Genomic DNA, 16,420 nt, shown 5'->3' with positions numbered 1-16,420 from the left:
TCTAGGTTGTACATTTGTTCTCAGTAATACAGGTTTTCTTAACTCACTGGGCGTATTGCAGAAACGATGACTAGTTTTAAGCCTTAGACAACGTCTACCTAAACAACGTCTAAGTTACGTACGATGTTCCATTGCATAAACAATGTTCAGCCATTGTTTAGCTAGATGTCATTTAAAGTTTCAATATTGATTCAAAAATGGAAATAGAAGTATTTTTCATGCAACTCTTTTTTGTTGCAACCAATGAAATTCATCGGTGTGTACGCCAAATGTTAGTCAGCTGTCGTCTTCCTACACTTTACTCAAATATGGTTAAGCATGAGCATGTCTTGCCCACAGATAAGGATACTGCTTTTGGTAGAAATGAAATCTCATTATATTAACTACACTAAAATGACCTTACGACGACACGCCACCATACGAGGAAGTGTAGCTTAGATTATAGTGTTGTTACGGGTGAGTGTAATCTAAATAGCTTTTGCGAAGGGAAGATGAAACTATATTACTGTGTAACTGAATGAGTTGTATGGACCATATAGATGTAGCTTGCATTCTGGAGATTATAGGTTCAAAATGCACCATTGGCAGCCCTGAAGATTGTTTTCCGTAGTTTCACCATTTATACAGCAGTAAAATACTGGGCTGTTGTTATTCCCATGGCTCTTCCTTCCCAGTCCTTGCCTTTCCTATCTCATAGTTGCAGACAGCTTATCTAAATTAGCACAACGATTAACCGAGAGAAAAAAAAAACATATACACACAACCTACTTTGTAGTGTCACTATTACGTGTACTTAATTGGCAGTAAATATCATTGAATCCCTCCCGTTGATGTATGAGACAACCCTCTGATGATCAGGACAAGTTATTTTAATACGACCTATAATTCCAGGGAAATTATCCCAAATATAATATAATAAAATATATCGATTGCCAAAAATTGTAGTCAAGTTGACAGTTACTGGACTGTCTCTCGTGTCATATGTTTCATGGTACATAACATCTGATTGTTATTCAATCCTAAAATTTGTGGTTAAACACTCTCGGCAACATTTAAACATGGCCGGTTAAACATTGGTTTTAGACAGTGTCTAAGTGATAAGTAAAATCTTTGCAATTCAGCAGCTATACTTAGACATTGTTTAGCAGTAAATTATCATCCAAATACCGTTTCTGCAATTGGCCCACTAATTTTATTTTCAAAGAAGTTATTGGAAATGTACTTCTTAATATCCTGGCTGTTGCAACCTTCTGCCATATTTGTTTGTGATATATAAAGGCTGGAACAAGAAGAAATGATGTACCATGGAGTAGGATTATTCAAAACTAGAATAATTCACTCCTTTATCATAGGTTTAAAAGTCATTTCCAACATTGTAAAAAAAACGCCTGGGGTTTCTGAGTCATAGTTTCCGCATTGTCATATCTCACATCTGTACAGCAATATAGAACAGTGGAATTATTTCTGTCCTTGTGGGAATGGGGCATTACAGGTGAGGTGGTCATCCTCTGTCATTTTCAAATTTAGATGAACATTTTATCTTTTCAGATGGTGTTTGTGCTGATAATAGCAAAAGCAGGATGAAATCTTTGGCTAAGCCAGAAGAACACAGCACTGCATTAAGACATGTCTCTTGTCCTCCTGATGGATATGCTGTTCAGAGTTTGCACATTAACTCTGCAGGCTTGTCAGTATGGTATACAGACAAAGGTGTAACCAGGGGAGGTGTTTATCGACAATATGATATGCTGACAGGATCATGCATTGCTGAGACTGTACTCCCAGATCATACCATACTTGTTGGAGGCGGATTCTTGGGTCTCATAGATGCATTTATTTCATACACTAGCTTATGGTTATTCTTGGGCAATGTGTCTCGAGATGTGCTTGTCAATAAGGTTTGTTGGTATTGTATTTCTGTCTTGCCATTTATTGTTAGCATATCTAGCTTGAAAATGATGAGAGAGCCCATCTGTGTATAGATGGCAGTGTGTAAAGATCTAAAGGTTGCCTTTCTTTGCTTTGATATTTGTCCTCCTCTCTTCTCACAAGAAACATTCAATGTGATCATTATGATATGTGATCCTATCTTTCTATATATGAGAGGCTATCCTGAATTTCTGAGAATTTTACTCTTAAAAACACGAATACTAACATTAACACCTGATTTCCACCATCACCTTCAAAGTAGTCACCCTGGGCTTTAATACAGCGATTCCAGTTACTTTCCCATTTTTGGAAGCATTTATGGAAGTCTTGTGGCTTCAGTGTGTTCAGCCCCTCCTGTGATTCCACACTTAGATCACTCTATTGGAGTCAGAACTCTGCCCTACCAGTATAAGTTTCATTTTAGGGAAGAGATAGTAGTCTCGGGGGGCCAGATTGGGCAAGGGGGGGAAGAGGAGGGGGGTTACGGATTGGTGGTTGTGTTGTTTGTCAAGAAGTTTCTCACAGTGAACAAGGTGTATGCAGGAGCATTATTGTAGTGCAGGAACCAGTCCCCATTGTTCCACATGTTATACATTCTCTGTCCTCTCTGTCTTCACACACTTTTTTTATCATTTCAGGAGCTGTGCATTATGACTGTTGACCTGAATGTTTGCCATTTTCCACATATTCATGGCCTTTCTTTTTAATGTTTAAATCACTCAAATGTTCTTGCTTGTCTTAAACCATAGTAGCCTCCTTTAGCATTCAGTGGTTTTCAGCTACAGGTTGTCCACTCCATGGCTAAATGATTAGTGTGCTGGCCTCTGATCCAGAGGATCCCAGGTTCAATTCCCGGCCGGGTTGGAGATTTTAACCTTAAATGGTTAATTTTCTTGGCTCGGAAACTGGGTGTTTGTGCTGTCCCCAACATCCCTGCAACTCACACACCACACATAACACTATCCTCTACCACAATAACACACAGTTACCTACACATGGCAGATGCCACCCACCCTCATCAGAGGGTCTGCCTTACAAGGGCTGCACTCAGTTAGAAATAGCCACACAAAATTATTAGGTGTCGTTTTGTGGAACCCAAAGCAAAATTGCGTGCAGATTTTTTGCTTCATAATATCAGCCATTCTGAATTTCACAGCAGCACAAGAACACAGTGTAAAGAAAAGGACCAAAACTTGCAGACACATGCAGTTAGGAGGATGCAAGGCGGCAGATGAATAATTGAAATATACACAAAAAGGCACCTAACATCAGAACTTGGTACAGTAACTTGTTCATGTGTGATATACAAAGTCTCAGAAATTCTGGGTAACACCTCATGCATGACTTAATTTGTCACTTGTTTGTTCCCTTCCATCTGGCCACTCTACTGTACGTAAACTCCATCTCAGGCACCCCTCTGCAGAGGTTCGGACCTGCCTTCGGGCAGAATACCCCTTACCTTACCTGTCCCTTTCCATGACTATATTTACCCTTGTATCCTTCAGTGATTGTCCTGTATTCTGTATTGCTAGTCTTTTAACACCTGTATTTACCTTTATATTTTAATCTCTTCACTTTTCCTCTGTTTATTTCTATCCACAATTCCACCATCAAGACTGTAGATCTGTCAAGATAGATCCCTCAGTGAAAGTTGATGGCTACCCTCCTTATGAAGCTAGAAAGCTTAGAACAAATGCATGTTGACGAGGAGAGAGCACATCTGTATGAACACGGTAACTTTTTTTTTGTGTGTTTGTTATTGTCTCTTCTTTCATTACTCCTTATTCCCAGTTTGACCTATCGCTGAAAAATAAGTAATGTTGCAGGAAAATTACTTCACAGGAATACTGTTGCAAGTGGATTGAATCTGTGTCATTTTCAGCTACAAAATTATTTATTCTATGTCAATCAATCAATCAATAAATCAATCAGTCATCATTGATCTGCATTTAGGGCAGTTGCCCAGGTGGCTGATTCCCTATCAGTTGTTTACCTCATGTTTACATTTATTTATAATTATTTACCTTCCTTTTTAAAAAAAATATTTTCAACAAACTTGGAAATTTATTGAACATTTCCCTTGATAATTTATTCCAGTCCCTTACTCCTCATCCTATAAATGAATATTTGCCCCAAACTGTCCTCTTGAATTCTAACTTTATCCTCATATTATGATCTTTCCTACTTTTAATAATTCCACTCAAGCTTATTCTTGTACTTATGTCATTCCATGCCAGCTCACCACTGACAGCCTGAAACATACCACATAGTCAATCATCTTATCTTCTTATTCCCAAGTCTTCCCAACCCAAAGTTTGCAACATTTTAGTAACACTACTCCTTTGTTGGAAATCACCCAGAACAAATCGGGCTGCTTTCCTTTGAGTTTTTTCCACTTCTTGTATCAAGTAGTCCTGGTAAACGTCCCATACACTGGAGCCATACTCTAACTGCAGTCTTACCAGAGACTTATATGCCCTCTCCTTTACATCCTTAATAATAATTTTATTTGCTTTACGTCCCACTGACTACTTTTACGGTTTTTGGAGACGCTGAGGCGCCGGAATTTTGGCCCGCAGGTATTCTTTATAGTGCTAGTAAATCTATGGACACGAGGCTGACATATTTGAGCACCTTCAAATACCACCGAACTGAGCCAGGATCGAACCTGCCAAGTTGAGGTCAGAAAGGCAGCGCCTCAACCATCTGGGCCACTCAGCCCGGCTTTTTTTACATCCTTACTACAACCCCTAAATACTCTCATGAACATGTGAAGAGATCTGTAACCTTTCTTAACTACTTTGTTAATATGATTGATTACCCCAATGATCATTCCTTATATTAACACCTAAGTACTTACATTGTTCCCCATGAGGTACTATTCACTTCAATCAACACAATAATTAAAGCTGAGAGGACTTTTCCTCTTGGTGAATCTTACATCTTGACTTTTCATCCCATTTACATTCATACCATTGTCTGCTGTCCATCTCACAACATTGTTTAAGTTCCCTGCAGTCGCTCACAGTCCTGCAAATCATTTACTTCTCTATACAGTATAACATCATCTGCAAATATCCTTATCTGTGATTGTAGATCCTTATTCATATCATTTATATATATATATAAGAAAACATAAAGGTCCAATTGTACTGCCCTGCAGGATCCCCTCTTAATCATTACAGGATCAGATAACGCTTCACCTACTCTAATTCTTTGAGTTCTGTTTTCTAGAAATTTAGCCACCCATTCAACCACTCTTTTGTCTAGTCCAATTGTCCTCATTTTTATCAGTAATTTCCCATGATCTACCCTATGAATTTTAGTGCTAGGAGTGTCCGAGAACACGTTCAGCTTGCCTGGGGAGGTCTTTCTCTTTGACGTCAATGGGGAACCAGCACATCTATGTGTGAAATCATGATAATAATGAGGTAAGGAGAGGGTGAAACCTAGTATTGGCACATAGCCTACTTGTAGCCCGAAGGTCATCAATCTCTGTACCATATAGGTCTTACGGCGACGATGGGATAGGAAAGACCTAGGAGTTGGAAGGAAGTGGCCGTGGCCTTATTTAAGGTACAGCCCCAGCATTTGCCTGGTGTGAAAATGGGAAACCATGGAAAACCATCTTCACGACTGCCGACAGTGGGATTCGAACCCACTATCTCCCGGATGCAAGCTCACAGCTGCGCGCCTCTAACTGCACGGCCAACTCGCCTGGTACGAAGGTGTTTGCTCAAGGCTTAATGTCTCAGTCCAACAGATGAATCACCATCAACAACGTCATATTCCCTCAACTTGATCACTGTGGAAAGGTTTGGAATTGAAACCACGCTTTTGGCACACAGTCTAGTGAGTATAAATTGTATCTCGCCACCTCTCCTACCCTGCTGGCCAACATTCTGATGGTAACATTTTTTACACCTGTGGGACTTGCTATAGACTTGACAGCTGAACAATCACGACCACTAGGCGGGCGTGATGTTTTATTGTAAGTTATAACGGCACCTTCAACGTGGGACCATTTCTTATGGATGACATAAGTGAATCTATGGGAATCAGTATCTGTATCATCTTTGTAAAAGAGACCAAGTCTCTCATAGTGCATTGGCACTGTCTGTGGCTCCAAGTAGCGTATGCAGTGACCTCCACTATTAGCATTAGCCCTGTGTCTTGGTAGGTGTGCTGGTTACCAACTGATGAGCCCAAATTGGCAGGCACACTGGAGTGAAATGCTGGCAACCAAAAATGAGTTGGCTGAAAAACGTATAATTTCCAATAACAAACCATAATATTGGAATTGTGAATTTACTCATTCAGAACAAATATTTCCGGTTCACTATGGGACTCAGTATCAGCTGGTAACGAGTATACTCGCCAGTTATAAGGTACTGGGCAAACCAAGGTCACAGGGCATTAGGGCTCGCACAGAGCAGCAAGCAAACAAAGATCTTGTGGAGTCCCAAGAACTGCACAATATCTTTTGAAGGTTAAACAATAATTACTACCACTATTGTCTGTGTGTATGACCTAATATTTGAAACTTTGTAAGTAAATGTGATGTTACAGCTCTTGCACTGTGTAGAAACAGAGGCTATAGGCCAACTGCTTCAGGGTGCAGAATGGGGAGATTTGGTCGTACCTCTGTCAACATTAGCCAGTGGACTGAAACAGCAGCAGATGGATGTGGCTCGTCTAGCTCTTGGTCTTCATGCACAGGGTTAGTAAGATTATACTTGGTATTAATTCAGGCTGACACTGCTTAAAACTATAAGCATAAGTCATGGAACGTGGGACTTAAATTGACCTTTGTGGATCAAAATATTGCATTTTTCATTTACTTTGCTATAGAATATCCATCCCTCTTTAATCTGGTAAAAAAAGAAAAATTTAAAAAAAAGAACTCCTTTATTTCAGGCAATGTATTTGTAAATGTCAACACACATCACTTGCTGTGTCCCACTGTGTCGTGTTTTTGCTCATTGTCCATAACTTTCAATGTTACATATGGTTTTCATTGTCATTCAAAAATTGTTGAAAATATTTCAAAGAAATTTCACTTGGTGGTGTATTTTATTTACATAAATAATATGCTCTAAGCTTCTTTTTTTTTTTTTTTTGTCTGAAGTAATTTAACTTTTAATAAAAGTAACAGGAGAAAAAAAAGTCAGCTGCTCCAGAATGGACAATCTGCTGCGAAGAAGAACAGATCGTGAGTGACCAGAGATGCTCTGATACTCTGCTTGAGAGGAGCCAACTTCAGACCCCATTTAAATTAGAAGAACTGAACTAGGTCATACAGACTTTAAGATCAAATAAAGCTGCAGGACTAGATGGACTGAGTATTAAATAGGTAACGAATTTTGGGCCCAAAACCTTGGGATGGCTGTTTGAACTAATAAATTATCACTGCACTAAACTAAAAAGCCCTGAAGATCTGCTGGAAAGCCCAGGTTATAGCTCTATTAAAACCAAGGAAGGAAGCTAACAACCCTGTTAACTTCAGGTTAATATCATTGCTGTGTCATGAATTTAAACTGCTGGAAAAAAATGATTCTTAACAGAATCAACACAGTCCTTGAGGAGAAATTCATAAAAGAGCAAGGCAGGTTCAGAGCTGGAAATTCTTGCTGCAACCAAATTCTTAATCTAGTTCAGCATAAAATAAACAGAGAATAAAATGATGACTGGAGTAACATTGGTCAATTTGTGACAGTTTATGACACTGTACAGCATTGATTGCTATTGCAGAAGATTTATAAGACTAACTAAGGACTTACATTGTTTGTCCAAACCTTGTCTCGTTTCTCTACAGGATCGGGCCTGAGGCGAGGTGAATCTGTTGTGACAGATGCCCTTCCTGACGTCAGCCTCATCAGAGGAGCTAATGAAATGAAATAAATGATGTGATGTATGATAGTAGGAAGGGAGAGGGTGAAACCCGGTGCCAGCACATAGCCTACTTCTATTGAATAGCTCCAAAGTGTCTGCTCAAGGCTTAACATCACCATCCGACAGACGAATCACCATCAAACAGTGTCATATACCTTCACTCCATATGAGCACTGTGAAGAGGTTTGGAATTTAATCCAGGTTCTTGGTACACAGTCTAGTGATTAGAAGTTGTATACCACCACCTCCCCTGCCCTGCCGCCTAACATTCTGATGGTAACATTTTTTCGACCAATGAGAATCAAACCGGCTACCAATGGTGCCAGACCGTTTAGACTTCAGTACCTTAATGATCATGGCCACCAGGTGGGCAAACTAAGGACTTACATTAATATCCTTTATTCAGATCTGGCTTCAGAACAGGTATTTCTTTTGTCATTGATGCTTTCACGGCCCGTACTTATAGATATGATATAGGCTTTTGGGCTTAGGCCGTGTCAAGAAAATAAGGTGAAATTCTTTAAGTTTCGCAGAGAACTGTGCTCTGCGTCATCAGAAGAAAATCTGGACTGGCCACGAGAAAGGCTTCTTAAACAATGAGCTTTTGAATTTAGACGTTATAATAAAGGTGGAAGTGGTACGTTCATTCATCACCAGATGGCTCCCCAGACACTGTACAGTGCTAGCGTTCGAAGCGGAAGCTGATGGAACATCAGAATCAGTCTAAGAGGGTCACATAACATGTGTACATAACATATGACTTAGACAGGTGTATGACATTGACACAAGCCTGGAATGAAACATCGGGCGATGATGAACGTACGAATTTGGAAAACACCAAGATGAAATAACAATAGTGAAGGGACAGGGAAGGGAACTACCTATGTAAATCCTTAATGGCTGGCAACCAGATACTAATTGATAGCCAGTGTCCCTGTTGAAATTGTTAGGATTTCCACAGCTTTCCGATAGTGATTTGTGTGGGTAGGCTTACACGTAATCTTCATGCAGATTCTCACCACCATTCAGCACAAAAACAAGGCATTCTCACGACACTCGCCAAAAGGGCGAGACGAATTTGTGAGCCATCGAATATCCAGGTGGAGATTGACACGCTTAAAGTTACGTTCAAGGATAATGGTTACAGCAATTTGCAGATTCATAGAGCCCTGCATCCCAGAGAAACAAATAAGCAAAGCTCACAGAAGGAAGAAGTGAAGGGAACTGGCTACTTGCCTTACATTCACAATACCACAGATCGAATTGCCAAGGTCCTCTGCAAACACAATATAAAAACCGTGTTTGGCACCGCCACTAAAATTGCTCACAGTCTGGGTAAAACCAAGAACAAATTGTCCCCGCTTTTACATCCTGGCGTATAACGAAATTCCCGTACTTGTGGTAAGGTATACATCAGCCAAACATGCCAGTCCATTAGTACCCGTATCAAGGAACATGAACGTAATATTCCTTTCAACCAACCAGACAAATCGGCAATAGCTGAGCACACTCTATCATCGGGTCATGATGTCATGTTCCAAGATGCTCGAGCTCTTACCCTCACTAGACACTTACAGGTCCAGGATTATACGGGAAGCTGTGGAAATACATGGAAATCCTAACAATTTCAACAGGGACACTCGCTATCAATTAAGTAATACCTGGTTGCCAGCCATTAAGGATTTATGTAGGTAGTTCCCTTCCCTGATCCTTCACTACTGTTATTTCATCTTGGTGTTTTCCAAATTCGTACGTTCCTCATCGCCAGATGTTTCATTCCAGGCTTGTGTCAATGTCATACACCTGTCTATGTCATATGTTACACACACTCATGTTGTGTGACCCTCTTAGACTGATTCTGATGCTTCGGTCAGCTTCCGCTTCGAACACAAGCACTATGCAGCGTCCGGTGAACCATCTGGTGACGAATGAACGTACCATTTCCACTTCTATTTATAACGTCTAAATTCAAAAGCTCATTGTTTAAGAAACTTTTCTCTTGGACAGTCAAGATTTTCTTCTGATGATGCAGAGCACAGTTCTCTGCGAAACGTAAAGAATTTCACCTTATTTTCTTGTAACGGCATAAGCCCAAAAGCCTATATCATGTTACTCTTCATGGTGAGGACAGCTGATGGACGTCACAGAAAATGGGTTTCTGCAATGAAATCTGTTATCACTTGCATTATATAACATTTTGACCAGTGACCAACCAATTAAGCTCTTGATATTTTATCCACACTGATGACACCGCTCTAGCAGTGTGAGGAAATAATTTCAAGGAAGTGGAAGAGAAACTGGAAAATGGTCTGAAAGAGCCGAGTTGTGACCGAAACCACCTGAAATCAAATGCTTCCAAAGCTCAAGTATGAGCCTTTCATCTGTGCAATAGGGTGCAAAGGGATGGATGGGTTGTGGTGCAAACAAATGCTCCTGCGTTGTTCAACATCCATCCATCTTGGTGTCACATTTGACAGCACACTATTCTTCAAACGCCACTCTCTCAAAGTAAAGGAAAAAGTGTGGGCTTGTAATAGCATCATTTGTAAAATGACAGGTAGTGGATGTGGAGCTCAGCCATAATTTTTTTTCAATTTCTTTACATCGCTCTGACTCATATGGGTCTGATGCTGATGATGGGGTAGGAAAGGGCTAGGAGTGGGAAGGAAGTGGCCATGGCTTTAATTAAGGTACAGCCCCAGTCTTTACCTGGTGCATAAATGGGAAACAACGGTAAACCATCTTTAGGGCTGTCGACAGTGGGATTCTTCGAACCCACTATTTCCCAAATACAAGCTCACAGCTGTGCAATCCAAACCGAATGGCCACTTGCTCAGTCAGCCACATACACCCAGGATATCTGATCTAGGACTCTACTTTTCAGCAGGAGAATATGCAGCACCTGTGTGGAATGCTTCTTGTCGTGCCAAACAAATAAATAATGCTCTCAACAAAACAGAACAGTAACTGGGTATCTGCGACCAGCCTCCTGCAAGCTAACTCTATCTACTGTTAGTCATAGCTGCACCCATATCCATAGGAGTGTGCCTGCCAATGTAGAAAGAACGAAACAGCTCAACAGTGTTTGTACTTATGGACACCAACCTGCTCCTTGGAGACTTCGGTCATGTAACAATTTCCTCAAAAGAACAATTGTATCGTCCTCCTCTGCAGAAAGTGCAAAGCTTATGTGGTAGAAGGAGGAAGTACAACTGCCACCAATTGACGTAATGGAAGAATTTCTACCAGATGTGGTTTAGTGTTTACCACCTGGAAGTCTCTCAATGATTTATGTGTTGATGTATCCATGTGTAACAATAAATTAATGAAATGGGTATTCCTTCGGACATCTGGAGACAAACACATGCTAGTCTGTCCAAACATCAGTCAGTCATGCTTCCAGTATAATTTGTTGGGCTGCCAGTATCAGAAGTGTCTTCACTGTTGAGTTCAAGAAGAATTGTGTTTGATCCAGACACAGAAGCAAATGAATAACAAGCAGGCAATCACCAATGCTGTTATCACTTTGGATGGAAAATCCCTTAAAAGGGTGTTACCAATGAATTACATAGGATGCTGGTTAACACAGAAATGGTGGCCAGATGTAGAAATTGAATCAGAATCAGGATTGCAAGGAGTGTGTTTCTGAAATTAAGATATCTTGTGTGCGATTGTGACGTCTGATTTGAAGCTTGTTAGTGTTTGTCACCGGTGCTGACTTACAATGTAGAATGAGGAACACTAAAGGTTTCACCAGCTAATTGAGTGCAGGCCTTTGGAAAGTGAATGTGTTGTAGAATGTTCAAGGTCCAATGGGTTAACCAAATCACCAATGAGGTGGTACTCCATGGAGCTGAGAAATCATGTGAAGTCTAAGCCCTCACAAAACACAGGAAAGCAGCATTTTTCAGTCACATCTCTGGAAATGCCAAATAAAGCGGGATATAACTGGTCATAAAAGACAAGATAGAAGGGAAACTTGGATTTGGGCACAGAAGATTTTGCAGGATACAGAACCTCCAGCAGTGGTTTGACATTTACTGCAGGACAACTCTGATATGGGAAACACAAAATAGGAAAGAAAAAAAAAAAAGAAAAAAAAAAGAAGATAGATACAGATGGAAAAATGAACATAATTTTTGTCAAGGAATATTTTAGAGGTTATGTTGATGATATAAGTCTTCGAACCATTTCAGCAAAAGAATGATGTAAATATTCAATAAATTGTAGTACTTAAAGTACTAATCCCATTTCATTACAAAATAATAAATAAATAAAATTGATAAAATATTTACAGGTAATTACTAAACCTTTTGAAAATCTGAACTTACTTCCTAAATGATAATGATGATTGTTAGTCTTGCAAAACTTTGTTTAAGTAGCATTTGTAGTTGCTGCGCTATAAAAGATTGAATTTTACTAAATTAATACTTGTGTCAGAGACATCTAGAACGTACGGTACCTATATCTAATGGAACAAACAGTAAATAATATAGAATATCCATCACAAAGTGCAGAAATGATAAATACAATATACACAAAAACATGTCTAAATTTGGTCTACAGAACTTCAGACCAAAATTTAGCTACATCTACTGCAGGCTCTCTTGAATAGATCAAGTCATCTGTGGTGCAGGAAGATGGAAATTTATAGTAGTTCATTATGTGAGTTAACAAACTAATCAATCTACACACACTCACTCACACACACTCTCTCTCTCTCTCTCTCTCTCTCTCTCTCTCTCTCTCTCTCTCGTATTTCATGACCACATTGCTATATTAGGTGGTGCTGGAGTGGTCCTAATTGGTGGTTTGGTTGCCAAGAGGCTTTTCCTAGATCTTAATCTCCTTGGCAACTTCCTCTTCTTCTCATGCCTTCAACGACCTCAATTACTTCTTCCAGTCATCATCAGGGAAGCGTGCTTGAACCCTTACAGATTTTCAGTCTTGATTTGGGAAGTGGTGGGACAAGAAGAAAGCTGGATATATGCAGGAAAAGGGAAAAAAGACAAAAAGATAAATATGGGTGATAAAATACTTGAAACACAGGAGAAACACAAGAGTTAAAAAGGAACCAAACAGAGTAATGTACATAATGAAAATGAAACAGCTGACGTGCTGGTAAATACAGGAATCATGCTTCACATACAGCATCACCACCAAACTTTCAGACCATCCAGGGACTTTGCAAGTTCAGAACACAAGAAGAATTCAACCAGGACATCTTTGCCTTATCCAGCCATAAATAGTGGCTAAATATAGAATCCACTGGGAAAATTAACGTAAGTTAATCAAGGAAAGAAGCAGTAGCAAATGTTAATTTTCATACTCGCCAAAACTGTCTTGTAATACATCTTCGAAATAACATTTTTAATAGCAATTTATGCACAGTAGAAACAGCAGAATTCGAGTAGACAAGGATCCCTCCTTGATATGCCCAAAATTAGACCACATTTTTTAACAGCAGAACAGCCTGTCGAAGCTGTATTAGGAAGCCAGTAGATTAAAAGATTGAATCCAGAATCTATCATTAGAAATCATCATCATCATCACTCTAACATTTGTCATTTTTTGCTCTGTCTTTTATTATTTCATTTGTAGAAATGGATGGTAAGGTGGTTGATATAATTTGTACAGCTATTTTTAAACATAATGTTTTAGATGAGGGTTGACAAAACTTCTAACTTTTCTTGGAATTTTACAGGTGTACAGACTGTGAAGTTACTTGGTTTATTGAAGTGTTTTTATTTGCCATTTGAAAGAATAGTAATGTGTACCAAGCCAGATAATTCTTAATATTCTTTCTGTTTCAGCATTTAAGACTGCATTTCTGAAAAGCTCGCTAGATGATGACAATGCTTGGAAAGAGAAAATAGATGCAGTTAATTCAAACATGGAGAAACTTTTTAATACAATACATGATGCAATTAATGAAAATCCTCATCATGCCACTTTTCATGAACATTTGGTTTTATTCTCTTTAAATCATGCCAATGATCTGTTACAATTTCTCCATGAAAATTGTTCAAATGCACCAAGTGCTGACAAGGTTCAAGAGCTAGTGACTTCTGTGATGTATCATGTAGTGGAACTTCGTCATCATCTTTATAAACGAGGAAGGAAAGGGAACAAGGAGGAGGAGGAATATCATCCCTTAAACAATTTAAAACCAGAAGTTCAAGATCTTTGGAAAAGGTGGCAATCTCTAGAAGACAAACAAATTGTTCAAGATGCCATTTTCAGTAATAACATTCCCCTTGCTCAGGTGTTTCTCATAAGCTGTAGAGGGTGGAATAAAACAGATTTTCATTTTGCATTCAAAGAAAAAGTGCACATGTGGGTTCAGGAAGTTTTAGTAGAAGGAGACATCAAGAAGGCTCAGAAAATCTTTGTAAATCTAGTGAGTAATTATCTGTGTGTCTGTTAATTCCCTTTCTTTTCCTTGTTTCACTGATAAATAATTAGAAAAGTTAATTTCAGCTAACCTAATTTATACTGGTGAAAAATGAAGTCCCAACACCAAGAATACTTTTTTTTTTTAGAGGAATGAAATTTAGGCTAAGCAATTGTCTAGGTAAAATATTTATTTTTACATAGTTTACGACCCCATTGGAACACTGATTAAAATCAGTCATATACATTAAAGTCTAATAGTATTATTTGATTAAAATTTCCATATCACAGGTTCAAGTATGCGCAAGAAGACATGTAACATTGTGGTACATTAATAACTGCTGTAGTCGCAGGTGTTCATGCATTGTGTCATACAGGTGTCGTATGTCTTTTTGTGGGATGGAGTTCTATGCCTGCTGCCCTGGTCAGTCAAATGAACAACGGTTAATGCTGGTATTGGATAATGCTGGATTTTTGTCCCATAATGTCCAATATGTGGCCGATGGGTGAAAGCTCTGGTGATTTCGCAGGCCAAGGCAACTGATTGACACTCTGCAGACCTCATTGGGTGACAGCAACGGTATGAGAACGAGCGTTATCCTGTTGAAGAACACCACCTTGAATACTGCGAATGAATGGCATCACAACAGGTTCAATCACCAGTCCGTACCTGCCAACTATTAGAGTTTATCCGTAAAATTTAGGGAGATTGCAAAATTTTGCAGTGGACAAAAATTTGAAACGTTAACATTCGATAATCACCCCACTTCCGTACAATCGATTGTTTGTGTAGGGCGAAGACAAGTCCATGATAGTCGATAACTCATTCTTTGATATGATTGGTACTTTTAACCGTGTGATATTGTGTCGTCATTGGAATTGAATTTAAAACCGGGATAACAGTTCTTCCATGTGAATCTTAAGTGTCGATGGGCTCTGCTCTGCAAATTCTTTGTTCTGCTCCGTTCACTTGTGATTTAACCTATACTCTTTGACCATATGAGTGTTTGTTGTTCATGAAGTTAGCGTTCCTTGAATGTTTTGGCCTTTTAAGGTTATGACATATTTTAATGAAGTGTTTGAGTTTTTGTGTTATAATTTCGTGCTTGCAAGGTCATAGTGGTGCTACTAGCACCACTCTTCATCGACTGGCATGCAAATTGTAATAGGCGTCATCTTTCAAATGTGCAAACACGCCTCCCAAATTTCATTTATCTAGCACAGCTCCTTCCTGGTGTTGGGATTTCATTTTCTGCCAGTGTATTTGCCATTCTCTTTAATTTCATTTAATATTATTCACCTTAAATTTTTTTTTTTTTTTTTTTTTTTTTTTTTGTTGGTAATAACAGGTGCTATTATAATTTTCCATAACACCTGAAAACCTGACCAGTGTCTTTCATTTCCTTCCCCCTTTTCTCTTTAAAAGTGTGTATTTTAGTTTAATTATTTTGCTCTTGATCCAGGGTTGTGACCCGCGTGAAGAACTAAATGAAATCTGTCTTCATTCTCTGAATAAAAGTTTGCGTGATAATTTGGCACAATATCTTTCTCAACAAGGTTCTCTAAAGCCTAAGTATTTAGAGGCTTGGGCATTCTTGAAGCGGATCGAAGACATATTGGGGTGTGTTGAACTTCCTCCTAAAAGGTAAGAATTACTTGATGATGTTTGACTTAAGTGAACTATTAAATGAATGATAAGCTTAAATTATGTTGTGGAATTGAGTATAAATCAATGCCCAAATGATCGTCCATGAAGTTCATCCACTGGGCGAGTTGGCCGTGCAGTTAGGGGCGTGCAACTGTGAGCTTGCATCTGGGAAATAGTGGGTTCAAATCCCGCTGTCGGCAGCCCTGAAGATGGTTTTCCATGGTTTCCCATTTTCACACCAGGAAAATGCTGGGGCTTTACCTTAATTAAGGCCACGGCCGCTTCCTTCCCACTCCTAGCCCTTTCCTATACCATCGTTGCCATAAGACCTGTCTGTGTCGGTGCGACGTAAAGCCATGAGCAAAAAAAAAAAAAAAAGTAGTTCATCCATTTCATTATATATCCTTCTGTAGCCATTAAATTAATTTTGAGTAAAAGGCTTACTTTTTACAAAGATAATATCAGAAACTTATTTTCCTGTCTTTATCCACTTTTGTCCTTGTCCTTCACTTCCCACATCAGTCCTAAAGATCTATGAAGATGGCCTTTCAATGATTG

General features: G+C 39.1%; 1 protein-coding gene across 1 annotated transcript in view; it reads left to right on the top strand.

Annotated features, from left to right (window-relative positions):
* The window catches only part of LOC136872187 (spatacsin), a 206,301-nt gene that overhangs the window by 693 nt on the left and 189,188 nt on the right, over positions 1 to 16,420 (top strand). The window contains exons 3-6 of the mRNA XM_067146023.2: positions 1,549 to 1,898; positions 6,499 to 6,649; positions 13,635 to 14,221; positions 15,678 to 15,859. Coding sequence (XP_067002124.2) covers positions 1,549 to 1,898; positions 6,499 to 6,649; positions 13,635 to 14,221; positions 15,678 to 15,859 — 1,270 coding nt within the window. The remainder of the gene's footprint in view (positions 1 to 1,548; positions 1,899 to 6,498; positions 6,650 to 13,634; positions 14,222 to 15,677; positions 15,860 to 16,420) is intronic.

This window comes from Anabrus simplex, chromosome 4 (assembly GCF_040414725.1).
Source record: "Anabrus simplex isolate iqAnaSimp1 chromosome 4, ASM4041472v1, whole genome shotgun sequence".
Taxonomy (NCBI): Eukaryota; Metazoa; Arthropoda; class Insecta; order Orthoptera; family Tettigoniidae; genus Anabrus; species Anabrus simplex.
Note: the sequence above shows the minus strand (reverse complement) of the source record. Positions and strands in the feature narration are given on the sequence as shown.